At 41.4% G+C, this 26,953-nt stretch overlaps 1 protein-coding gene across 1 annotated transcript in view; it reads right to left on the bottom strand.

Annotated features, from left to right (window-relative positions):
* PCCA (propionyl-CoA carboxylase subunit alpha) overlaps window positions 1-26,953 on the bottom strand; it is a 476,636-nt gene that overhangs the window by 289,885 nt on the left and 159,798 nt on the right. Inside the window, exons 10-12 of the mRNA XM_044286403.1 lie at window positions 18,284-18,386; window positions 15,682-15,776; window positions 11,565-11,715 (exon numbers count right to left, since the gene is read on the bottom strand). Coding sequence (XP_044142338.1) covers window positions 11,565-11,715; window positions 15,682-15,776; window positions 18,284-18,386 — 349 coding nt within the window. The remainder of the gene's footprint in view (window positions 1-11,564; window positions 11,716-15,681; window positions 15,777-18,283; window positions 18,387-26,953) is intronic.

Raw genomic sequence — 26,953 nt, 5'->3', positions numbered from 1 at the left:
CCTGACTCATCTCACATACAGGACTCATCTCAGGTTAATTTGCATATGTAGCAAATCTTTTTTTGACACAATAAAAGCACACAGAGCTATGGGGACTGGGTATTGCGGATATGCTAGCGGCCATATGCATGCAATGGTTCTTGTCCGGCCTATTCCCACCGTTCTCTACCAGAACAACCGGCCACAGATGTAAAGTAGCCTTAAGGTGGACCTGAAAGCATCAGAACATGAGTGGCTGGGATCCATAAGGTGAGTATAGCTATTTTTCTTATTATTTTACACCATTCTGCGGTGTCTTTTTTTGTTTGGTTTTATATTGAATTTAATCAACCAGACAACTCCTTTAATGAGGTAACATGTATATTGGTATATTACAGAAACGATTGCATAGTAAGATATTTCTTTCATAAAACAAAGCTGTTAAAGTTGAGGAGGAGAGGTCACTGAATGTAAGAGGTATGTGGTACTAAATTCTAATAATAATTTTGCATTGTATTTTAAATGAACACAGCCTATGAATTGGAAATATTCCTATGTGCGGTCCATGTACATGCGGAATTTGAGAACCCTACATTATATGCCAATTTTAGACAAGACAGATTACCAGCAGATGGTGCATCTCATGCCTCTGTAACCTGGTTGAGTAGCACAGAGAAGAGTAATAACTGGCAAAATGAGTGACAATGTACATACTATACATGCAATCAAGGAAGAATTCAGTTTAACACTTGCATGGGAATAGTTAATCTAGGCAGTGTCAATGAGACACAAAAAGTGTTGGAAAATTAACCAAAGTATTAATGCAAACATGGCTTTTTTGACAGACTGAATATTTTAGAATTAATCACGTGACAACCTACATATTAACACAAGCTACAAAATGAGAAATCTTTGAAAATTAACAGCATCTGTTAGAAGTGAGAGGAAGGGCAAAATAAGAGTTTCGAGTTTTGGCTCTCTGCAGGGTGCACGCCCACTGAACAAATGCTTGAGCAAGGCAGATCTTGCACAGTCAGGAGAAGCATATGGGGTAAAAGCAAAGACAAGATTTCATTTCTGTGTTAACTTGGTATAGTGGAGAAACTAAAATACAGGGGGAAAAAAGCGCCTCACATCAAAAGGCAGTAATACTGAATCACAACTAGTTGTCTTGCCTGAAGCAAGAAAGGCCTGGTCAATGGTGGTGGGATACTGCAGCCAGTCTATAATGTGCCTGTTAAGAAACCCCTCTATTTAACCTAGATATCCTGCTCATAGCAGCGTGATCCTTCTTTCTCCTGGCATCAGGGGACAGTGGGATAGAATCCACACAGACCCATCCATCGAGAGGTCTTTTGTCAAAACGTACTGAAGGGTATGGCCACACCCGGTGGGTCCAGTGCAGATTTTCCACAGGAGACCCATTAGTATTCCACAGCAGTAAGATCTTGTTATGAACATGCTGCAGGTTTACCCCAGATCTCACCTTCTGTATTCCAAAAAGTGAAATCCACAGCAGATATTCCAAAAATTTAGGCCACCTGCACACAATGCATATTTGCACACAGAAAATCCACATGAAGTCCGCACCAAAAGTGCATAAAAAAAACACACAAAAAGCACTATTTTTTTGTGTATTTGTTATGTGCTTTTTTGTTCAGATTTTCTGTTTATGTTAAAAATCCCATTGAAGTCTATGGGGAAAACTATATAGGGTGTGGAATCGTACAAAACTGACAAGCTGTGGATTTTAAAATCTGTAAGCCAGGTCAATATCCTAACACAAAAAATATGCACATGTAAGTGGACATGAGATCTGTCAAATCTCTTTCACTTTGCTTGTATTGCATTAAGCTGCAGTTTTCATGCCAAAAATCCATGCGGAAAACTATGTGCAGGCACCCGTAAAATCTGCACCACGTTATTTCACATAGTCCTTTTTGTTGCTTTTACTCAGATTTTCTTCCTGGTGTTTTTCTCCCCATGGCCTTTATTTTTCTGCTCATTGCACTGCAACGTGATGTCACGTGTTAGGAAGGAGCACCATTTTTGCTTTGCAGACATGCAACTGACCAACACACTCTCCTGGGACTACCAGTAACCTCTTTTGAAATCCTTTGCAAGTTAAGAAGGAGGCCCTGTACATGCATCCCAATGCATGAACACCAGAACAGTCGTAGCGCAAGAACTAAAGGCGTAATCTCGGTCTGAGCAATCACCAATGTTAAAGCTACTGCACCTCATGTTGAAGATGCACTGATGTATAACCGTTTACATTGAATAGGGATAATGCCATACTGGACCTTGTAGTCTGCAGGTTACATTGGAAACTAGGGCAAAGCATGAATATTTTTATCTCCCTTTCAGTCTATAGAAACGTTATCTACATGCTGCTGCACTAGTGATTTTTAGAAGGCTGAAGCGCCAGTGGTTTTGTCTGGGCGCTCTAGAAGTAATAAAATGTTTTATCAGGTCTTAATAAGCCGTGAAATTTTTTAGTATTTTATTCTATTATGCTAGTTAGTGCATTTATACCAGGGAAAGTGAAGACTAGAAAAAGTTGCAGCTCAAGGTAAATCGTAGCCGTGCAATTACATTACAAACTAATAATTATTTGGTGAAACCAATTAGAACCGACAAAGAATTAGTCTGACAACGTGAGGCATGAAGCGAGTTGGAAAACTCTATGGTATTAAGCAGTAGTGATGGACTAACATCAGCCGGGACGATTCGCAAACGCATTCATTTTAATGGCAGGCGAACCTGAAAAACCTTCAGGCCATATTTGCAGCCACCAAATAAATTACAAGAAGTGCATAAATCGTCCCACAACCTGGACAGTGAGATACCAGAGGGGTATCAATGGCTAAAATTACCCCCCAAAATATGCATCTTAATCGGGTGATTTTTATGCGCCTTAAAGGGAAATTCTTAGAAATGTGCCCTGCTGGAGCCCAGAATTTTTTTATTTTAAGCCACGGGAGTACGGTACTTAAAAATTTGGCATTCACCTGACATAAAAGAAATTGTGATTATGTGGCTCGAGGTACATTATGCGGTCAATGGATAAAATTTTTAATGTAGGCCACTTGAGTACAGGCCCCAAACATTAGTCATTCACTGGACAGAAAAGAACAAGTAATTATGTGGCTGGAGGTATATTAGACAGTCATTGGATAACAATTTTAGTGCAGGCCAGTACAAATAGATGTCAAATACAAACGTTTAAAAAGAACAAAAACTATAAAATTGGATTAAAAACATGGCTAACAAAATCCCCCCTTGTTGAAAAAAACAATTAGTTGAAATTCGATAACAAGTGGTCGTCACAGGCGTTGAATTCCTCCGTGGTCCCAAACATTAGGCACTTACCGGACAGAAAAGAAAAATGTATAATGTGGATGGAGGTACATTAGGTGGTCACCATATAACATTTTTACTGATGGCCAGTTAGATTATAGGCCCCAAAAATTATGCATTCACCGTACATAAAAGATCAAGTGATTATGTGGCCGGAGGTATATTAGACGGTCATTGGATATCAATTTTACTGCAGGCCAGTGGACTACAGGCCCCAAAAATTATGAATTCACCGTACAGAAAAGAACAATTGATAATGTGGCTGGAGGTACATAAGGCGGTCACCAAATAATTTTACTGATGGCCAGTTAGATTACAGGCCCCAAAAATTATGCATTCAAGCATAAATGTTCAAGTGATTATATGGCTGGAGGTATATTAGACGGCCATTCAATATCAATTTTACTGCAGACCAGTGTAGTAAAGACTCCAAACATTAGGCATTCAAAGGACATAAAAGAACAAGTAATTATGTGGCTGGGGGTATATTAGATGGTCATTGTATATCAATTTTACTGCAGGCCAGTACAAATAGATGTCAAATACACGTTTAAAAGAACAAAAAATATACAAGTGGATTAAAAACATGGCTAACGAAATCCCCCCTCTTTAAAAAAAAATAAAATAAAATGATAATAGCTGAAATTCGACAAACATGTGGTCGTCACAGTTGTTGAATTTCTCCGAGGTCCCAAACATTAGGCATTCACCAGACAGAAAAGGCCTTTTATGCCGCTGTATTTACCCAAGACTGGGACCATTATTTGTTATGGGTAGTGGCGGATATTTGGCCCATCTAGTCTGTCTAATATACTGAATACTATGAATAGCCCCTGGCCCTATCTTATATGAAGGATGGCATTATGCCTATCCCATGCATGCTTAAACTCCTCCACTGTATTTGCAGCTACCACTTCTGCAGGAAGGCTATTCCATGCATCCACTACTCTCTCAGTAAAGTAATACTTCCCGATATTACTTTTAAACCTTTGCCCCTCTAATTTAAAACTATGTCCTCTTGTAGCAGTTTTTCTTCTTTTAAACATTCTCTCCTCTTTTACCTTGTTGATTCCCTTTAGGTCTTTCTTCCAAGCGATACATGTTAATGTCCTTTAACCTTTTCTGGTAAGTTTTATCCTGCAATCCATGTACTTGTTTAGTAGCTCTTCTCTGAAACTCCCTCCAAAGTATCAATATCCTTCTGGAGATATGGTCTCCAGTACTGCGCACAATACTCCAAATTAGGTTTTGCTAGTCCTCTGTAGAGCGGCATGAGCACCTCCCTCTTTCTACTGTTAATGCCTTTCCCTATACACCCAAGCATTCTGCTAGCATTTCCTGCTGCTCTATGACATTGTCTGCCTACCTTTAAGTCTTCTGAAATAATGACCCCTAACTCCCTTTCCTCAGATACTGAGGTAAGGACTGTGTCACCAATTTTATATTCTGCTCTTTTACGCCCCAGGTGCATTATCTTGCACTTATCAACATAAAATTTTAGTTGCCAGATTTTTGACTATTCCTCTAGTTTTCCTAAATCCTTTGTCACAGGTGTTGAATTCCTCCGAGATCCATGTCTCATTCATTTTTAGAAATGTGAGGTAGTCCACTCTATCGTGAGCTAGGCGAGTGCGCTTATCGGTCACGATCCCCCCTGCTGCGCTGAACGTCCTTTCGGACAGGACACTCGACGAGAGGCAAGCCAAAAGTTCCATGGAAAATTGTGCCAGCTCTTGCCACAGGTAAAGCCTGCACACCAAGTAGTCAAGGGGTTCCTCGCTTCTCAGAGTGTCGGCCGTTAACCTGATGTAGTTGGACACCTGTCTGTCTAGGTGTTCCCTGAGGCTAGATCTAGAAGGTGGCCGTCAATAGGTTGGTTGCGAGAATGATCTCATATCTGAAGGGACCAACACATCTTCAAACCGCCCTCTTCTTGCATGCGCTGTAGGATTGGTACTCGCAACAGTTTCTATGTGGGTAGAAATTCCTCTGCCAGCACCCGCAATAGCAGAATGCAGCATCTCTCGCAGCAAGGCCTGGAAATGCTGCATTCTGACAGCTGGTAACATGTCCGCCATTTTGTGTTTGTACCAGGGGTCTAAGTACGTTTCCACCCAGTACGGGTCCTTGCCCTTTATGCTTTTTGTCCAGGGGTCCCTCTTCAAACACTGGAGCATGAAGGCCCCCATTTGCACTAAATAGGAAGCGGTGGAGCGCCCTGGCTCCTGCTCATCGCCCAGGAGAATGTCGTTCTCGGTCTCCTCCCCCCATCCACGGACAAAACCAGGGATCCTAGAAAAGTTTGAAGCCTGCTCTTCTTGCTCCTACTCCTCTCCACAGGCACCATCCTCCTCTTCAGACTCCTGCTGACTTGTCCCAGATGGAGTAGCCCCCCCCCCCCCCAGGAATTCATTTAGCATTGCGACTTCCTCATCTTCCTGCTCCTTGACGGCTTGATCAATGACACAATGCAATGCACGCTCCAGATAGAAGGTGTTCCAGCGCATCGGGCAGTCACAAATCAGACATCTGACGGGCAAGTGGTGTCACTGCTGGACGTCAGCAAGGTGATCCATGGCCGTGTAAGATCTTCTAAAATGGCAAGAGATTTTCCTGGCCTGCCGCAAGAAGTCCTGGACCCCAGGGTATTTGGCCAAGTTCAGGACATGTGCCATGCACTGCACGTGTGTCATTTTGCCCTGTTTCAGCACGCTCAGCAGATTGGCACCGTTGTCCCACACCACTTTACCAACTGTCAAATTGAGCGGGGTTAGCCACTGATCGGCCTGTGACCGCAGAGCTGAAAGGAGTGCAGGACCGGTGTGGCTCTTGGCTTCCAGGAACAACAGCCGCAGCACAGCATGGCAACGTCAAATCTGGCACGTCGAATATGTTCTGGGGAGCTTGGGGGGTGCAGCGGAAGAGGCGGTAGTAGTGGAAAAGGAGGAGTCAGCGGAGGAGGAGACGGAGGATGGAGTAGGAGAAGGAGAAGAAGAGGCAGGCCTGCATGCAATCCGTAGCGGTAACACCAAATCCCCACGTGTGCCACGGGTTACATGCTTGATGGCCGTCAGAAGGTTCACCCAGTGGGCAGTAAAAGTTATGTACCTTCCCTGTCCGTGTTTTCTAGACCACCTGTCTGTGGTCAGATGTATCTTGGCACAGACACTGTGTGCCAGAGATATATTAACTTGCAGCTGAACATGGCCATATAGTTCAGGGATGCCCTTCTGGGAGAAATATTTCCTTCCGGGGACCTTCCATTGCGGGGTGCCAATTCCCACAAATTTTCTAAAGGCCTCTGAGTCCATCAATTTATATGGCAGTAGCTGGCGGGCTAGCAGTTCCAACGAGCCAGCGGTCATCCGTTGGGCAAGAGGATTATCCAGCGTCATTGTTTTTTTACGCTCGAACATTTGGGGCCACGGAAGCCTACCTTGTGACAGATGAATGCGACAATAGCATGGTGGAAGGTGGAGGACAAATGGGAGGAGAGAGAAGAAGGTGAAGAGGCAGGACGTGGAGCGCCAGGAGTGTGGCTTTGTGGGTTCTGACTGCGTTGCACCCACTGGGCTCGGTGATGGGAGGCCATGTGCCTTCTTAAGGCGGTCATCCCTAGGTAAGTGTTGGGCTTACCGCGACTTATGCGTTGACAGCAAAGGCTGCAGATGGTAACACTATTATCAGCAGCTGACACGTTAAAAAAAAAGCCCACACTGCAGAGCCATGTGCCGGCGTCCTGGGAGCGCAAGATGTAACAGTGCATGGTGGATGGCTCGCACCAGATACATTTGCAGTCTTCTTTCTGCCTACTCTGCACTGCGAGTTCTGCCTGCTTCTCCTCCCTATCTGCTGCTCCGTCTCTCCCTCTTAACTCCCCTCCTTTTCCTCTCTTGTTGGCACCCACGTGACTTCCAGCGACACATCATCATCGTTCCCTTTACCAACACTGACATTAGAGTAGTAGGCAGCAAGAGCGGGGACCACCCACTTTGGGCTGATCTGAGTACTGTCGTCAGACCGCTGGGTGGTGGCCGTTGCTACCTCCTCTTCCTCATCCGATGCCAGAAATGGCTGCGCACTGGTAAGGTCTGGAAATTGATGGGAAAATAATTCCTCTGACTCGAGTGCAGGGGCTATGGTGGTGGTGTCTTTCGAGGTGCTCACAGCAGAGAGTGAGGAGGGTGCTGATACAGAGGTAAGGAGGGTGCAGAAGCAGAACGCTGAGTGAGCCACTCAACCAACCCTGGTGCATCCTTTGACGTAACCGCACGCACCTTCTCCAACTTCCCACTTAGGCTCCGGCCTGGTGCACCTGCCCGACCCCTACCACCCCTGCAGAACGGCCTGCCTTTTCCTCTGCCTGTCATTTTGAAAATGACCCTGTGCCAAAGTCCCTAGAGAAGAGCAGTATTTGTGGAAGCAGGTATATAGAACCCCTTAATCAGTTTTTTTTGGGGGGGGCAACTGGTATATCACACCAGTTGCAATTAGTTGTTCCAATGGCATTTGACCCTCTGTATAGCTGCGGTATTTCAGTAGAACCGCACACAAATGCTGCAATATACAAATGCACTATAATATACTTTATATGTTAAAAAGTATAAGTATATTACACCCCTCAGTATGTCACAACTATCGATAGCACACCTATACCAGTCCTTGAAAGGACTTTTGCAGCTCTATTAGCTAGCATTTGTTGTCTCTATACTCTCTAACAGCCTGTCCCTGCTCCACACAGCAACCTCTCCCTACACTGGCAAAAAAAAACAGAATGTAAAATGGTGGGTTTATTTATAGGGTAGGGGGTGTGTCCATGTGCTGAAATGTCGCATTTGGCTGTCCTGTCTCACCTGATAGCTGCATCATGGGTCAAAGTTCTGCACAATGCACTGCTGTGCGCTTGTTTTTAGACGTCATTACTCCCAGGGGCGAACAGCTGTGGATGACGGCGCCGGCCGTGCCCTGTCTGCCTCTATATAAAACGCACTAGCGTCATGACGTATTCAGCGGCCTGAGGAAGCGCGACCCCACGCGCGAAACGGCCGTCGCCGCCCGCAACAGTGTATCCGCCTCTGGACCCACATGTATCCTCTTCCAAGGAAGTCACAATAAAGGTTACTGATTTTTTATCCTGGTGAGTGCCGCAACGCTATTATTTTCTCCTTACTTAAATGTCTGCACAATGCAAAGACTATGGTGCCGGCGGACATCGCCATATGTTCGCCTGTTCGGCGAACAGCGAAAAGACCGCCGGGCGAACTGCAAGCCCATCTCTATTCAGCAATGCTATGAGTCCTTAGGTGTTGGGGTGAAAATGGGAAAAAATCCTATAGGTCTTTGGTACTATGGGCAAAGATATTGAAACACAAAAGTAGTTCAATTATTTTCTTTGTTTAAAGTGGTTGTGCCAGGAAAAATATTCTACATTTTCCAAACCAGCATCTGGATCTGAATACTTTTGTAACTAGAGGTCATTAAAAATGTTGTATAGCAACGGAGATATTCAATAAAATGTAACTGTATAGCGCCACTTGCTATGTTTGTTCTCTTCCTTTTTTGTCCGCCTCACTGAGGTGATCACAAATGCTCAGTTTAATCCCTTCAGGACCTTACAGTTTTCCATTTTTTTTTTATTATATTTTTTTACTTTCTGCCTTCCTGCAGTCCTAACTTTTTTACTTTTTCATTCACATAGCAGAATGAGGGCTTGTATTTAATACTGCATAATTCCAAATCGGAAATCCACCATATTTTTCTAGGTTATGTCTACAGAGCTGTGCAAGTGCTCATTCTTTGTGGATCCATCTGAAGTTTTTAAAGATACAATTTTGGAGTTTATATGACTTTTTGATTATGATCACATATTTTAATAGTAAACGATCTCTATTATTTTTGCTTTTTCTTATTATGGGAAAAGGAGGTTGATTTGATCTTGTATACATTTTTTTTATTTTTTTTACTTCGTAATTTTAACCAGGCGGTAGGCATTCTAAAAGCATAAAAACATTCACTACCGACCCTATTTTTCCCACATATTCGGAATCTTTCCTCTACTTTACGAGACAGCTCAAGATGTGAACCGGATATGGAGCAGCCAGGTAGTTTAAACATGTTCCAGTTATTTTGGGCATTCTGTAGTGACATCGCCATGGGAACAGAGACAGAAGATCATGTTTGCTGTCTGGCATCTTACATGCTAAAAACTGAGAATCAAATAAAGGCAATATGAATGTTATTATTAAGCAGAGCTTATGGTGGCATCACATGGGGATACACAACTTCTACCATCTCAGGGCCACATTGTCAGATTGGGTGATTTGAAGCGGCTACAATCAAGAGTTGGCAAAGGCATACACTTTAATTAAAATTAAGCCAAACTTAGTTAAAGTGAGTGTTGCCCTTTGCAGAGATTCCTACATGAGGCTCTGACTATAAAACAGCCACTTATAGCACAAGGGAGCCCATGCTGTGAAATTGGCAGTGTGTTGTCAAATCCTAAGTTCAAACTGTCAAACTTTTTGATTGTAGTTGGAAGATGTAGCATCATGCCTTAAAGTTTGTATCCCAAGAAAAGTATTAGTATGCATTGCATATCAAATAAAGTATTATTGCAATATACATGCAATGAAATTATTGTAAAGTTTTTATAAAATATTGTAAAGTGCATCAAGTTTTTCTCTTTGATCGTGCCCCCTGCTGTTTAGGCTGGGTTCACACCTGAGCGTTTCTCAAACGCGCGTTTTACGCGCGTTTTTGTGCGCGTTTTTATGTAATAGTAAACGCGCGTTTGACGCGCATTTGTGTGATTGACTGCAGTGTCCTATGGCCACAAACGCGCGTCAAAACGCCCCAAAGAAGCTCAAGTACTTGATTATGCGTCGGGCGTTTTACAGCGCGATCGTACGCGCTGTAAAACGCCCAGGTGAGAACCATTCCCATAGGGAAGCATTGGTTTTCATGTGTTGAGCGTTTTACAGCGCGTTTGAACGCGCTGTAAAACGCTCAGGTGTGAACCCAGCCTTAACCTTCTGGTGCACCTTCTGCATTAGCAGAGGACTAACATGCACAGTAGTTTCCTTGCTCCCTACCCCTCCCTCAGTGCAGGCATAGTGATCTTATAGTGAAGCAGTCCAGACACATTTCATTCATCCACCCATCCCTACTTTTAAATCCATAAAAATATATAGATATATCTCTCCTTACACAGTGGAGAAGAAAATTGTGGTCGTATTACACACAATATGCATCTCTAGGACTATATATGAGAGATTTTCTATACAGGGGAGGAAGGGGTCAACAAGAGCCAATTGTAATGGGAGACGCAGGTGCTTAATGAGCTCCACGCTGCTGCGGACCTCTGCATCGGCTTCTTTCAGTCTCCTCATTGTCTTCTTCGAGTGGTGTATGTGCGTGGTCACATGCACTGCTCCAGCCACTGACTGACTGGCTTCAACAGTGATGTGGCCACAAGCAGTACGTCACTGCTGAAACCAGTCATTGGCTGCAGTGGTGATGTGACCATGCTCATGAACCACCGGATGTAAACAGTGATGGAACTGAAGATTGAGGCAGCGTGGAGGAGTGGAATGGTGTGGAACTGGTAAGTAGAAATCCAGTAAGGGCTCTTTCACACGAGTGGATGCAGTGAGGATAATCCGCTGCGTGAAAGAGAGCCAAGCCCCGTCTCAGACAGCAAAGACACGGAGCATTAACATGATTGATAATGCTCTTTGCCTCTCTGATCTTTTTACTACAAAATCACGGTGAAAACTTTATCTTACTTTGATTTTGTAGTAAAAAGATCACAGAGAGGCACAGGGCATTACCAATCACGTTAATGCTCTTTGTCTCTGCTGTCCAGAGCGGGGCTTGGCTCTCTTTCACGCAGCGGATTACCCGTACTGCATCCGCTCATGTGAAAGAGCCCTAAGTATTCATTATTATACCTGGAAAACCCCTTAAATAAGTAACTTATAAGACAGTTTGCAGCACATGCTGTGAAAATAAGTGTCCATCCCCTTGAAATTAGACAGAAATTTTACAATTATTGCACCAGACAATCAGACAGAACAAAAAGGAGGAAATCTTCACACTGGCCAGAAGAAGAATGCTTCAGAGAAACATTTTCTGCATATCATGGCAGGTCATGGCATTGCATTGTATTACATTTATGGGCACTACAAATGTGAAATACCATTAACTGTATTGAACTTGTGTTTTACCTGGAGCCTTGTGTTCATCTCCAAAAAGTAGAAGTTCTTCTTTGAATCAACAAGAAACTCAACTGTTCCTGCAGAAGAATAGTTCACAGCTTTGGCAAGAGCTACAGCTTGTTCTCCCATAGCTCTTCGAGTCTCTGGATCCAGAAATGTGCTGGTAAAAAAAAAAAAAATGTTCAATTTGCAAATCTAGACAAATTCTACAAGGCAACAGATTCTAATGGCTAGGCTAGGTTTGGGTGGGGGAGCACACCCTGGCAATGGCCCTAGGAAAAAAAAATCTGACAGAAGAAGGGGCAGCATAGCATAAGTAGGCAGGGCCAACAGAAGTAGGTGAGGCCAGCGGTAAAACAGAACCAAATTACACATTGCAGCACAAAATACTGACGTCTGTGCCACAGTATGAAACTGTATCATCGTCCTGAGGATGTCCTTACAGTTGCATGCAAGGGGGGAACCTGCGGCCACTGGTCAGGTGAATAAGTGCCTGGTGCTCTTACATTACTTACCTGGATGACGGCCACGAGGAGGGCTACTATAGGAGGGCGGTATACTTTGGGAGATCCTTTCTAATATGAAAAGCCCCCAGGCATGCCATACCCCAGATTAACTGGATGCCTGTCAGTACATTACTGGCAGGCAATAAGGTTTTGGCATACTTGGCATTATACAAGCAACCTGGAGATCACATTGTAAAGTCCTCAAGGAGGACAACAAATAATTAAATATGTGTTAGTAAGGTTCATAAAAAAAAAGTTCATAGTTTAAAAAAAGACAATAAAAACGCTTTATAAAAAGTTGATTTACTCTGTAGAACCTTTTAAAAAAAATATACATGGTATTGCAGTAATTGTAAAGTCAAGTGTAAACAAGTTAACACAGTAAAAGAGGCAAAATAAAAAATAAGGAACAGTTCTTTTCTACCATTGCACCCCAAAATATATATATATTTTTTAAACTAATTTACATGTTAGGGTGGGTTACAGGACTTTGTTTTAAGTCTTGCATAACGGGACCCAGACGGATCCGTTATGCTTTCACATAAACTTCTATTAGGACGGAAAGAAAAATGGAATGCCTTTTAAAGGCTTCCGTTTTGCATTCTGTCTGGGCTTTCTGTTATAGCCATGTTATAACTGAAAGCCATAACGGAATCCCTAACGCTAGTGTGAACCCACCCTGAATCAAAATTGTTCTATTAAAAAAAAAAAATGACTTGTCCCACAAAAAAGAAGCCCATACACACCTAAACCAACGAAAAATAACTAAAAAGTTATAGCTTATAGCTAGTTTTTTTTTGCCATAAGGTGTGCTATTATACACACACACACAGACTAGGAAAAATTAAATAAAAAACATCACAAACATTCCTAAATGCAAGTTCTCATCACCGTTGGCTTTCTGTTTTCGAGTTTTAACACATGAATTGTACAAAAGCATAAACGCCAAAGGATTTTCTGCTATAAACTGATCTATTTCCTCCAATAAAGCTCTAAATGCGTATTTCAATCAGGGTGGATTGTCTTGATTAGACATTACTGGAAGCACAGCTTGAACATTTTATGAGGGCTTGTAGATTTTAAAGACCGAATTACACCTTGCAGCTGTATTGCAGAACAAGCATCATTATTCCTAATATGCATGAAAGGACAGCTACTCCCCTGCACTACAGTTGTGTCTTCCCCTGTTTGCAGAAAATATATCTGCATCGCCTTTCACACTCACTGCTCACCTCCTGCTGCAGCGGAAGAATGGAACAGAGGTGTCACACTGCTAAACTTGATCTCTGCCATGTGGTTAGGCTTTCTACACTGAAATGACTGGATTATCTTTGCAATCAGACAGGTTAATTAACTGAAGTTTTCATATTCCTTTCTGCCTCTTTACACTTCATATGCATTTTGTAGTGAACATTATTGCCCAACACCCAACCTCTTATTCTTTATTCCCCTTCGACCTCCTTAATCATCTCTTCCTCCCAGGCTAATTATGCAGCACTTAAATACGCCATGTGTCACTTGACTTCAACACCTCAACCTGACAGTACTTTAGCCACTCGGTAGCTGCAACATGATGAGGAGTACACAGGGTATCAGAAGAAAAAGTTATATGTTTTGCTTGCTTTTTTTGAAATTACACTACATTTGCTTAGTTTTTAAGAATTTTTATTTTTACGTTTTTAGTTTTGTATTATTCTGTCCATGTGAATGAAGCTTTTGAAGTACACTAAAAAAGTGTCTACAGTGGTAAGTCTCACAGAGGCCAAAAGAGTGTCCTCTTCGCTTCCATGTGTTCAGTATATATCAAAAAGAAAAAAAAGGATGGAATTGAATAGTAAGGGTATTGCATGCAATACACCTGTAAACTGCCTCTCATTCATTTCAATTGGCGTTATTTTATTTATTTTTTTGTTTTTTACACATGTAAAAAAGAAAGAGCATACCCTATCTTGGGAATCAGAATCAGCGCTGATTTGACCATTATAATTAATAAACATCTGGATTCAGTTCCGATTTTTTTTTTTTAAACGTGCATTTTGGAAATTAGCAGTGTGAACTGAACCAATGTTTGTGTGTGATGTTAAAAGCTATCCACAGTTTTTCTACCCATAACAGTGAGCTCCACAGCAGCCCATCCCCCTTAACTTTGACCTACACAGCCCCCTTCCCCTTTAAGTGACCTCTACAGTGCCCCGCCCCCTTAATAGTGACCTCCACAGCACCAGACTCCCTTAAAATATGACCTCCACAGCTCCCCGCTCACTTAAAATGCGACCTCCACAGTAACTCACTCCTTTAACAGTGATCTCCACAGCACCCCGTCCCCTTAAAGGGGTTGGCCGGGTTCAGAGCTGAACCCGGACATACCCATAATTTCAATCAGGCAGCCCCGCTGATGTTCGCATCAGAGCAGGCTCTTTTATTTACAATAACAGACTGCCAGGCGGAGGCTTCCGCCCAGCAGTGAGCCCGGTGATGTCACCGGCTCTGATGGTCGGGCTTAAGCGCTGCCCTAGCCGTTTTACAGTTCCGGTACGTCACCGGAACTCCAGAAAATGCCTTTGCCCTGCGCAATTTAGCGCATGGCAAAGGAGAGCATCGGAGCATGAACTGCTCTGATGCTCAAGTCAGGGGGGCTGCCCGGGTGAAAATGGGTATATGTCCGGGTTCAACCCCTTTAACAGTGATCCCTACAACACCCCACCCCATTAACAGTTACCTCTTGAGCACGCTGCCCCCTTAACTGTGAGCTCCAGAGCGCCCAGCCCCTCAACTGTGACATCCAGAGTGCCCCACCTCCTTAACAGTGACCTGTAAAGCATCCTTCCCGCTTAACAGTGATCTCTATAGCCTCTATAGCTCCCCCTTAACAGTGACATCTACAGCGCCCCACCCCCCCTTAACAGTGACCTGTGACAGTTAAGAAAAATGGCGTCGTTATGGAAACCTAGTGTAAAACTGTGTGTATGTCAGTGAGGCAAAGACTGAAAGCTTCGATTGGCCAATAAGGGTCATGTGACCAGGATATGACAAACCTGAGTATCTACTGGCTAATATGGGTCATGTGATGTGCCATATTTTTGGGGAATATCTCAAGAGCGGAACATCCTAGAGAGCTGAGACCTTTACGAAAACCATCCCAGAGACCAGATGTACTTATGTATGACAGATCGGTCCAGTCGTTCGGCCGTGCATAAGGAACAGGCAGAATTTCAAATATATATATATATATATATATATGTATGTGAGACCGTGGCTAAGAACCTAAGTATTGATTATTAAGACACATTTTAAAAGCCAACTATTGCCAGGCAACCACTTGCAAAAAAGATTTTAGATTAGAAAGATTTTAGAAGAGAATTAACACACAGCAGTATCACTAAGAGAAGCCAAGAATGATGCCATTCATACAGATCTAGAAACATATTCAAGTACAAAAGCTACAGCTCCACTTTTTTAATAAATCTTATAAAAAACGCTGAGTGGTGGTTGACTCCAAAAACCAGCTATAATATCAGAACCAAAAGACCACTGTGCAGAAAGAAGCATTCCCACCCGCAGGAAGGTAACACAGGAACATACAGCACGAGTCATGTCAAGACAAAAAGATTGAAACTTACCTAGGAGCCTCCTCTACTACTTTCTGGTTCCGCCTTTGGATGGAGCATTCTCTCTCATTTAGCCACAGTCCATTGCCATGCTTATCAGCTAGCACCTAAAATAAAGCAATGGCAACGTGTCATTTTTTAATCTGACATAATTCAAAGCATTTACACTGTTTAGCTAAACATAAATATGAAAGTTACCATCGTATTCACACATAGTACGGACGTTTCGCCGATTGTGACGTGGCCATGGTCAAGTACTACGTGACCGTATGGGATCGGCAGTCCCAAAATAAACAAAGACTACATTGTTAATCAAATTTATTATCAGCTTTAGAAGTTTTTTAGAAGATGCTTTGTCACAGTAGTTTTTAGAAGTAAATTACATATACGAAAAGAGTGACTTTTTAAAATTACCTTTAATAATATTTAAGCGGGTATGTATATACCAACAGTGAAAAAACTACAATTACTGAAATTAATCAGTGGGAGAGTAGTAACCCCCAAGATGAAAAACAAACATGGTGACGGGGTAAACACTCGATTACGGGTGATGAGAAGAAGAAATTTTTTTTTTTCTTCCCTTTTTCCTCAAAACCTAAAGAGATTACAGGCTTGAAGAACATAAAAGAACTTCCCCTGCAGGCCCTATAGGTCTGCTATGCCCAGGGGGGCCCCCTTGTGGTGGAGGTTCCCTGTCCCCGAACCTAGTGCTACCCGGTCCCTAGAAATCCCTACACAGGAAGATACTCAAAAATTATGATATGGTGGCGAGTAAGTCGTGATCCTAATGGATAAATAGCACCGTTACTTTCTCAAACCAAAAAAGATTTTTTAATTATAAACGCGAGTCTTTATAATTAAAAAATCTTTTTTGGTTTGAGAGAGTAACGGTGCTATTTATCCATTAGGATCACGACTTGCTTTCCACCATATCATAATTATTTGAGTATCTTCCTGTGTAGGGATTTCTAGAGACCGGGTAGCACTAGGTTCGGGGACAGGGAACCTCCACCACATGGGGGCCGCCCTGGGCATAGCAGACCTATAGGGCCGCCAGGGGAAGTTCTTTTATGTTCTTCAAGCCTGTAATCTCTTCATGTTTTGAGGAAAAAGGGGAAAAAAAGGGAAAAAAATAAATTTCTTCTTCTCATCACCCGTAATCGAGTGTTTACCCCGTCACCATGTTCGTTTTTCATCTTGGGGGTTACTACTGATTAATTTCAGTAATTGTAGTTTTTTCACTGTTGGTATATACATGCCTATACCCGCTTAAATATTAAAGGTAATTTTAAAAAGTCACTCTTTTCGTATATGTAATTTACTACATTGATAGGGTACTTTCACACTTCTCGCGTTTTTCTTTTCCGGCATAGAGTTCCGTCACAGGGGCTCTATACCGGAAAAGTACTGATCAGTTTTATCCCCATGCATTCTGAATGGAGAGTAATCCGTTCAGTTTGCATCAGGATGTCTTCAGTTCAGTCGTTTTGACTGATCCGGCAAAAGAGAAAACCGCAGCATGCTACGGTTTTCTCTCCGGCGAAAAAAACTGAAGACTTGCCTGAGCGGAACTGAGGCCAAGCGGAGCCATACTGATGCATTCTGAGCGGATCCGCATCTACTCAGAATGCATTGGGGCTGTAAGGATCCGAGCGGAACCCCAAACGCAAGTGTGAAAGTAGCCTAACAATAGATAGTGACTAAACTATGCAGTCTTCATTCGTTTAGTTTACTTTTAGCCATTTGCACCAATACGGCAATGCAGTGATGCCCCACTAGCTCTATACAGTGCAGCTGAATATAAAAGTGCAACATAATGAATACAACGGGGGACATTTATCTAGACTGGCTGATCCATAAGCAGTCTTGATCTCCCTGTGCTGGAGCGAAATTCACCTAATTTATTAAGAAGCAGATGCCCTTTAATAAATTAGGCGCATCTCTGCCTTGCTGTGCATCAGCAACTTAGGTCTACACCAGCTCGGGGTGGCAAAGACTTCAGCTATGACTAAGTTAAAGTAAATTCGGCAGGCCATGCTAAGCTCGCCCCTCTTTTCTCACCACTTTAGGAAAGTGGCAAAAGCAGCAAATGTTCCTCAATCTATAAATAGCATACATGAGGCTGATTGGATGAGCAGGTGGTGAACAAACGTCCAGGTTCCACTGTATACATACTGTATAAAGGGGTTAAAAACAGCGCATCTTTATGGAAGCACTCTTAAAAATGTGGTGTGTATGTTCCTTGCCCAACAGCTGCCTTTATTATTAAAACTGACAACTCTGTGATATAGGGTTGGGGAAAAAGTCCCTCCTAACAAGAAACATCACTGGTGGCAGAAATATCTTAGAGTAGTGGTGTTTCTTGATAGGAGGTACTTGTCCCACTACCCCTGCACTACCAAAAAGGGCCACAAGACTATTTGTAAACCATGTTCTATGCATACAGTGATGCTAGATATTTAACTACCATATGTTTCCAGTTGAGTGCTTCTCCATGCACCGTCCCTTTCCACTCAAGGAGATACTAGTTACTAGATACGGTGGTGAGCTGATTCTCTGACTTCTCTCTATTTTTGCTATTCAAAGACAACAGATGGCCATATTCATTACTTACTTGGATTTCTATATGACGGGGGTCATCAATGAATTTTTCTATTAGCAGACGATCATCTCCAAAGCTTGACTGTGCCTCTTGTGATGAAAACCTAAATCCTTCCCTAAAAGCCGTGAAACAAAAATATGCTGAGGAATGTAAGATAAAAAAACGTATTCTTGAATATTACAAGCTTTGTCTTCATTCAGATTACCTTCCCCTATTACAAAAAGCAACATTAGATGACAATGACATTTATTTAGAAAGAACTACAAGAAATTAACAGTGAAAAACATAAACCTGGTGACAATACAGTCTACAGTAAAAAAAAAAAAAAGCAGTCAGTCAGTCCATAATCTACTATAAATGCAGCAGTCAGTCCACAGCCTAGTATAAATCCTGCGGTCAGTCCATAGCCTAGTGTAAATGCCGCAGTCAGTCCATATCTAGTGCAAATGCTGCGGTTAGTCAGTCTGCAGTCTGATGTAAATGCTAGCATCAGTTAGCCCACATTGTAGTGTAAATGCTAGTCTGCTCACAGTATGCTATTCATGCTGCTGTTAGTCCAAGGTCTAGGGTAATTGCTGTGCTCAGTCAGACCATGATCTATATTAAATGTTGTTGTTGGTCAGTCCACAGTATAAAAATGCTGGTCATTTAATCCACAGTCTAATGTAGGTGCAAATTCCTCCTATATATACACACACCATTCATATGTAAGAAAGGGGGTGACCTCTTTCTGGTTACTGTTGAAGGATGTCTTTATAAACAGAGATCGCAATGACATCTGTATAAGCATCATAGACACCTGCACAGGACATTTTACTCTTTACAAAACATTGCATGCATATTTGTACACATGAAACTTTCTTTGGTCCAGAGAGCTGTATCACCACAGCCCGTCTAACCAGTTTAGTCCCTGCCACCCAAATCATCAAGGCGTACCAGTTCATTATAAAAGCAATGTCTTCTAGTGGGACTAAAAATAAATCATACATTTAAAAGGGTTTTCTGAGATTATTATTTTTTTTTTTTTTTTAATGATTACCTATCCTCTGGATAGCTCCTCAGTACCTGATTGGTGGGGGTCTGATACTCGGGATCCCCGCTGATCAGCTGTTTTGAGAAGGCAGTGGTGCTCGTTTGAGAGCTGCTGCCTTCTCAGCTCACCAAGCACAGTGTTGTACATCATATAGTGACTGTGCTTGGTATTACAGCTCAGCCTCATTCATCTGAATTGGGCAGAGTTTCTCCTAGGCCACGTGACCGATGAATGCAATGTCGCTGGCCTAAGAAATGCAGCAAGAAGGCCACGGCCCTCACAGGAATGCAGCTGCTTTCTTGAACAGCTGATCGGCAGGGGTCCCTGAGGTCGGACCCCCACCAATCAGAAACTGATGACCTATCCCGAGTATATAAATAAAAGAAGGTGGCACAGATAAACAAAAAAATAGAATGGGTGCTATGTCCAGGGGTATGGCTCCTTACCCAATGTAATAAGCAAAGAAAGGGACAGCACTCCCAGTAATAAATACACGGTGGTTTATTCACCCATGTGGTACAAAGAGCCTTTCTCAAGCAAAGAACACAAGTGAAGTGCGAGATATATATAGCTCAAACATTTCATTAAGATCTTAATTGCATAATTAAAAAAGTGAACAAATCAATATACAAACCAATCATAAAAATGTACTGCGGTGGTGGAGATACATTGATGACATCTTCATTTGGACTGGCGATTATTCTCAATTGATTGAGTTTCAGACTTGTCTTAACAGTGTTAACAAGGATTTACAGTTTACTCTTGTACACTCCGATACTGAGATACAATTCTTGAAAACTACTGTCAGATACTATGAAGGGAAGTTACACACTTACTTATTTACTAAGCCCACTGATAAGAACTCCCTTCTGTGTTTTGACAGTGGTCATCCACAAAACCCTTTTCTCAATTCCTTAGAGCCAAAAGGATTGTTTCTGATCCTGGTGTATTTGAATATACGTTAACTAATATGGTTAATACATTTCTACAAAGGGGTTATCCCCGTAAGCTACTTAATTCTCAAGTTGAAAAAATATATACCATTGATAGAAGTAAAACTCTGATGAGAAAGGAATCAAAACAGTCCCACACCAGGATCCCTTTAATTTATAAGTATACTGAACACAGCAATGAAACTAACAATATCAAACGACATTGGGGTATCTTGGGAGGATGTTTGGGACATATCCCTGAATTTAAGTCCGCACCCCTTTTTTCATACCGCAGATCTAGGAATCTGCGTGACCAACTGGTAAGGGCAGACATTGGCCCCAAATCTAGATGGACACAAAGCACTTTGACCCAACAGGGCTTGGGTAGTTTTTCCTGCCTTTGTTGTGTCAACTGTAGACTCATCTGTAAAGGTAGATTCTTTAGTAATCCTGTGACTGGCATTAGGTATCCCATACCTTTTCATCTCACATGCGACTCCAATTTTGTCATCTATGTTTTAACTTGTCCATGCAAATTGTTGTATGTGGGTGAGACCTCGACTGATCTAAAGACCTGCCTCAATAACCACAGTGATACTATTAGGAAAAAAGATTTCCCTATCTCCAAACATTTCTCTTATTTGAATCATTCTGAAAGGGAACTAAAATGTTGGATCATCGATCACATCCCTTCACTTAGGAGAGGAGGTAATAGAGTATAGTTGTTAAAGAAAAGTGTTTTATTTTTTTTATTTTTTTATTCATACCTTGTATTGTCTTAAACATAATGGTCTCAATATTGACTATAACCCTGGGTTGCATACATAAAGGATTGGTTTGCCCTATGATATTGCTGTATATACTTTTATTTGGCTGTATCGTGAGTAAGTAGATGGTTAAATATGAACACAAGTAAGCCATATGTTTATAATGGATTAATTGGCTTTCTTCTCCTTCCCTTTTTTTCACAGAACACAAGATGAACAAGGTGGAATGTTATGGAAGTTGAACATGTGTACCCCATCAGAGAAAACTTTTCCCCATGCTGATATTATTAACAAGTTTTTTATATGGCTTTGTTCCAGGTTGTGCCATGTATGGTATTTTATTGCCCTGGTGTCATCAGGAGATCCCTGTTTTTGGCTGCGATAGGAGGAACCTAGGGGCGTTCTGTATAGCATGACCGTGCGTGCTTTCACTCTATGCCCATGAGGTTGGAGGTTTTACCCCTTTGACAAGGAGTATCCTCCCCATATAATGGTCCACCAGCATGCCTTTATTTTCGTTGCATGCTCCACTGACGGCATCACGAGGATTTGACTTTCTTACTCTTGATGCAACCTGGCGCTTGCGCATTGACACTTACTACACGCAGAGTTCAGCTTCAGTGCCACTCATGTATTTTATCAGTTTTTGTGGAAATATTTATGGATTTATGTCCAATCATGCATTTGTAATTTATATATTACCTATCACTTTATGCACTTTTGTATTCATTATGTTGACATTTTTAGGATTAGTTTGTATATTGATTTGTTCACTTTTTTAATTATGCAATTATGATCTTAATGAAATGTTTAAGATATATATATATATATATATATATATATATATATATCGCACTTCACTTGTGTTCTTTGCTTGAGAAGGGCTCTTTGTACCACATGGGTGAATAAACCACCGTGTATTATTTTTTTTTACTGATATATATATATATATACACACACACACACACACACACACACACACACACACATATATATACACACACACTTTAAAAAAAAAAACAAAACAATCTCGCATAGGGCTAAAATAGCTTAAAAATTAACAAGCTCTAGCTCTTTGAATGCAGTGATCTATAACGAGACATGCTTTTATTGTGCAAATGATGTAAAAAAAAACAAAAAAAAGATTCATATTTAGTATCACCATAATCACACTGATCTACAGAATAACAGTAAAACAATCTGACACGCAGTAAATGTTGCAAATTTAAAGTGCAAAAAGCAATAGAGGAACTGCTTTTTTCCCCCATTACCACCCCAAAAAAAGGCAATAAAATTATTACAATAGATGTACCACAAAACGGTGTCACTAAAAAATACTATATGCCACGCAAACAACAAGCCCTCATATGGCAACATCAACACAAAAATAACATCAACACAAAAATATTTGCTAATTTTTGTTTGGGGCTGTGCCGCAGGAGAAAAAAAAAAAAACAACCACTCTGCATCTTATTTCGTATTCTACTAAAATACTAAGAGGAGTATTTTTACTGTTTCAGAATTGTTTTTGTGTGTTCTCTGTATATGACACATACTAATATAGCCTTTATTGATATTTTTGTGCCATTGGCTATATCTCACAAGACTAGTTTCACACTAATGTTGTGAGATTCGACAGGGAACCGCCTGTCAGTTCTCTCTGGATCTGGCATTGTCGGAAGCCACTGCGTTCCCGTTCTGCCTCATTAAACTATAATGGGAACCGGCGGAGATCCAGCCGCAACCTGGCAAACATGCCGAGAATCAGCTGGACAACAACTGCAGCATGTTTGCCGGGATGTGGTTGATTATAGTTGACTCTGCCGGTCCCCATTATAGTTTAGTAGGGCTGGATGGGAAAGCACTGGCTTAACCACCTAACTGTTTTGCCCAAGTCCAGCTCGGGCAGTGGGAAAAGTAGCTAACTGGAGGGGGAGGGCTGCTTTAGATGCTGCTATCTACTGAATGGTAGCAGCTAGAAACATGCAACTGATCTTGTTTGAAAGCGGACATTCCAAAACTGGAAATCTGGATGCTGTGAATGCAGCTGAAAGTGAAAGTTAAAACGGGGTTTACCCACGAATATTCCCGACTCAATTTATAACTGCGATTTCTCCTCTGTTGCTTAGACTTTAGCTGTCATTTTGGTCTTGTATGAAATCTTGTACTGTCAGCTTTCAAACAAGACCATGTTGCATGTTTCTAGCTGCTACCCTTCAGGAGATGGCAGCATCTAAAGCAGCCCTCCCCCTCCAGTTAGCTACTTTTCCCACTGCTGGAGCTGGACTAGGGTATAACAGTTAGGGGGTTAAGGTAATGCCAGATGCAGAGAGACCTGGCAGGCTGTTTCCTGACAGATCTGGCCACATTAGTGTGAAACTACCCATTGTTAGACAGATCTTCTGTTCTGTCCACACAGAGGTCCTGTCCAAAAGATGGCCCCTGAAGAGAGGGTCATGTGACCAGACATCAGCCTCCTCTATTCTAATACACTGCACCTGCACAAAACTCCCAACAGTGCAAGTGCAGATGGCAGGTGCAGTGTAGTTGAATGGAGGAGAATAAATGAGTTGCCTGGTCACGTGACCATTCATCAGCAGACATTTTATGGACCGGATCTCTATGCAGATAGCACTAAAATACTTGGCCAACAAGGGGGCATACCTTATGAAATATAGAAAATGGAGCAGAATATGGTGATGGAAATAGTCAGAACTGTAGTGAACTCTGGTCAAGTTGTGTATGCCCTGTAGCTTAAAAGGCCAGACAGATTTTGTTTTTTCTGTCTTTCATATGATGTTGATAAGAATGCTAACCTTGAGAGAAGATGCTGCAAAAGCATTTTAACTACTAACACGCTGTTAGTATGGTCAGCAAGTATTGCTTTATATGAATATTCAAATCCAATTACTAGTTTCGATTTCCACCCTCTTGGCGGTATGCCTTTTTTGTTCCGTTACCTAAAAAATTGTAGGTTTTGATAATAAATGGGACATTTTCTTGAGACTTGTGTGTTTCCCCCGAGCTCGTATATTCTTTTATCTAATCAGGAGCCGTGCTTCAAAGGCAGAAGAGTGTGGATTACGCTCACAATATCCACAAAGGCTATATAAGTAACTGCCATATAGTAATCTTACAGCCACATTTAACAACAGTAACTAGACAGAAGTCAACCCCTTAAAGTGTTTAGATTTAAAAACACCATTCATAAAATGCACTTTAAAAAAAAATCATGCTTCTTTCAGCATAACACTACAGTTTCTATTGAGCACATAATAGAAAACAATTGTAACAGCAGACTCACATACCACATCTCTCACTCCCTGGTGGTTTACCAGTGCTTTTATCATAAAAGTAAGTCACCATACTAGCCATTGACCGCATCCTTAGCGGTTAATGCTCTGAAGCATGTGTCTATTGATAACCCACAAAGGGATTCCTGATTTAACAAAAATCAATATGCCTAATTAGGTAATCTTTCCATCAGGTAGAAATACAATTAATACACTAGGAGTTATCAGCATTGGATACTTTTCAAGCTTTAGTGTGGGTTTCCACATTGAAGTTTTCTGATGCAGTTTTTGAAGCCAAAACTAGATGTCGAGTATAAAAAGGACAGCAAGTATAAAGAAGATTCCTGGTCTTGGCATATAAAAATTGCATCAGAAAACTTGAACATGGAAACCCAGCCCTCAAGGTTGTTGTTAGTAGAAGCCAGTAGAGGGCCACAAAGAAACAGAACTGTCAGATTGCTGCAAAACTCAGTATGCAGTTTGCATGACTCAGGCAGAAATGTAAATGATTACATGTGTGGTCTGAATATACATTGGACCTTGCCACAAGGGGGTGTAAAAGTGCTTCCCTAACTGCCCTATTAAAAAGGCTCTCAGAGATTACTTTTGGGTAGTGTACCTCTTGGTGAGAATTTGTTGACTGCTAGACATGTCTCTCCAAAGCACTTGAAAACATTTTGCCCAGTTGACAGACTTTGGGAGGGGAGCATCATTGTACTGAGAGAAGCAGAATGGTCATTTGTAAGAATTGCCCATCCAGGCCATTCTAATCAAGCTGCTAGGAGGTGTTGGGAGCAGTGTTTACATGAGTGAACAGGTTCCAGATGGCCCAGACGGGAGAAGCTCCCACAGTTTTGTTGTCCACCACCCAGATGCAGGTGTCCTCTTAATTACACATCCCTGTCTCTGGTCGGACCATATTCAGGTGCTTAGCAGAAAGTTTGGTGTCATTGAAAAGGAAGTTTGATTATTGAAAGGTTTGCTTTTGTGCTGTTTAACAATGTAAAATTTGTATTAACCACTTCACATCCAGGCCATTTGCCCCCTTCCTGACCAGGGCTAATTTAGCAAATCTGACATATGTCACTTTATGTGGTAATAGCTTTGGAACGCTTTTACTTATCCAAGCCATTGAGAGATTGTTTTCTCGAGACACATTGTACTTCATGATAGTCATAAATTTGAGTCAATATATTTCACCTTTATTTATAAAAAATAAATAAAAATTTACCAAAAATGTTGAAAAATTAGCAATTTCTATGCTTTTAAATATCTCATAAAATATTTATTACTTAACATCCCCATATGTCTACTTTATGTTGGCATCATTTTGTAAATGTAATTTTATATTTTTGGGCTATTAGAAGGCTTAGAATTTTAGAAGCAAATTTAAAATTTGCAAGAAAATTGCCAAACCCACTTTTTAAAGGACCAGTTCAGGTCTGAAGTCACTTTGTGGGGCTTAAACAGTAGATACCCCCCATAAATGACCCCACTGTAGAAACTACACTCCTCAAGTTAATTAAAACTGATTTTACAAACTTTGTCAACCCTTTCGGTGTTCCACAATAATTCAAGGAAAATAGAGATCACATTTTAAAATTTCATTTTTTTGGCAGATTTTCTATTTTAATAAAAAAAAATCTTTAACACATCAAGGGTAAACCGCCAATACTCTATATTTATTACCCCGATTCTGCGGTTTACAGAAACATCCAAAATGTGGTTGTAAACTGATGTAAGGGCACACAGCAGGGCGCAGAAGAAAAGGAGGTTTTTGGAAGGCAGATTTTGCAGGTTTTAAGATGCCATATCCCATTTGAAGCTCCCCTGAGGCACCCTTACAGTAAAAAGTGACCCCATTTTGAAAACAAGGGGATAAGGTGCCCGTTTTATTGGTACTATTTTGGGGTACATATGATTTTTAATTGCTCTATATAAAAAAAATTGTGAAGCAAGGTAACAAAAAATGGCTGTTTTAGCTGCGTTTTTTTTTTTTTTTTTACAACATTCATCTGACAGGGTAGATCATATGCTATTTCGATAGAGCAGGTTGTTACAGATGCAATGATATCACACATGTCTACTTTTTTTCTTTGTTTGAGCTTTACATGAAGCATTTTTGAAAAAAAAATTATGTTTTTGTGTCTATTTTCTGAACGCCATATTTTTTTCATTCATTATAATACTTTATAGGGCAAGGTGACCAAAAAAATTAGTTGTTTTAGCACAGTTTTTATTTATTTATATTTACAGCGTTCATCTGAGAGGGTTGGTCATGTGACGTTTTTATAGAGCAGATCAATACGGATGTGGCGATACCTAATATGGAGTGTTATTCACCTGAACACATGGTATCGATACTCACGTGACTGACCCTTGGTCTGCCACAAAATTTTTAGGTGGAGAATGCGGGCACCACAACAACGCTCCAAGCTGCAGACCCCGATACGGAGACCATGACCCAGGAAGACCACGGTAAGTAACCTATTGTGTTACTGCCTGTCTCTTGAGCTCTGCTTGCTGTTCTGCAGTGTGGTGTGTGAACGTGGTGCCTGCACCATGTTCTGGTGAATGTTTTGCTTAATTTCCCCTATATGTGCAAACTGTCTCTAGGCGTATGAATGTGAGAGTGGCTGAGATGAGCTGAATCTAGG

This window comes from Bufo gargarizans, chromosome 3 (genome assembly GCF_014858855.1).
Source record: "Bufo gargarizans isolate SCDJY-AF-19 chromosome 3, ASM1485885v1, whole genome shotgun sequence".
NCBI classification, from domain to species: Eukaryota; Metazoa; Chordata; class Amphibia; order Anura; family Bufonidae; genus Bufo; species Bufo gargarizans.
This window is presented reverse-complemented; position numbering and strand designations above follow the sequence as displayed.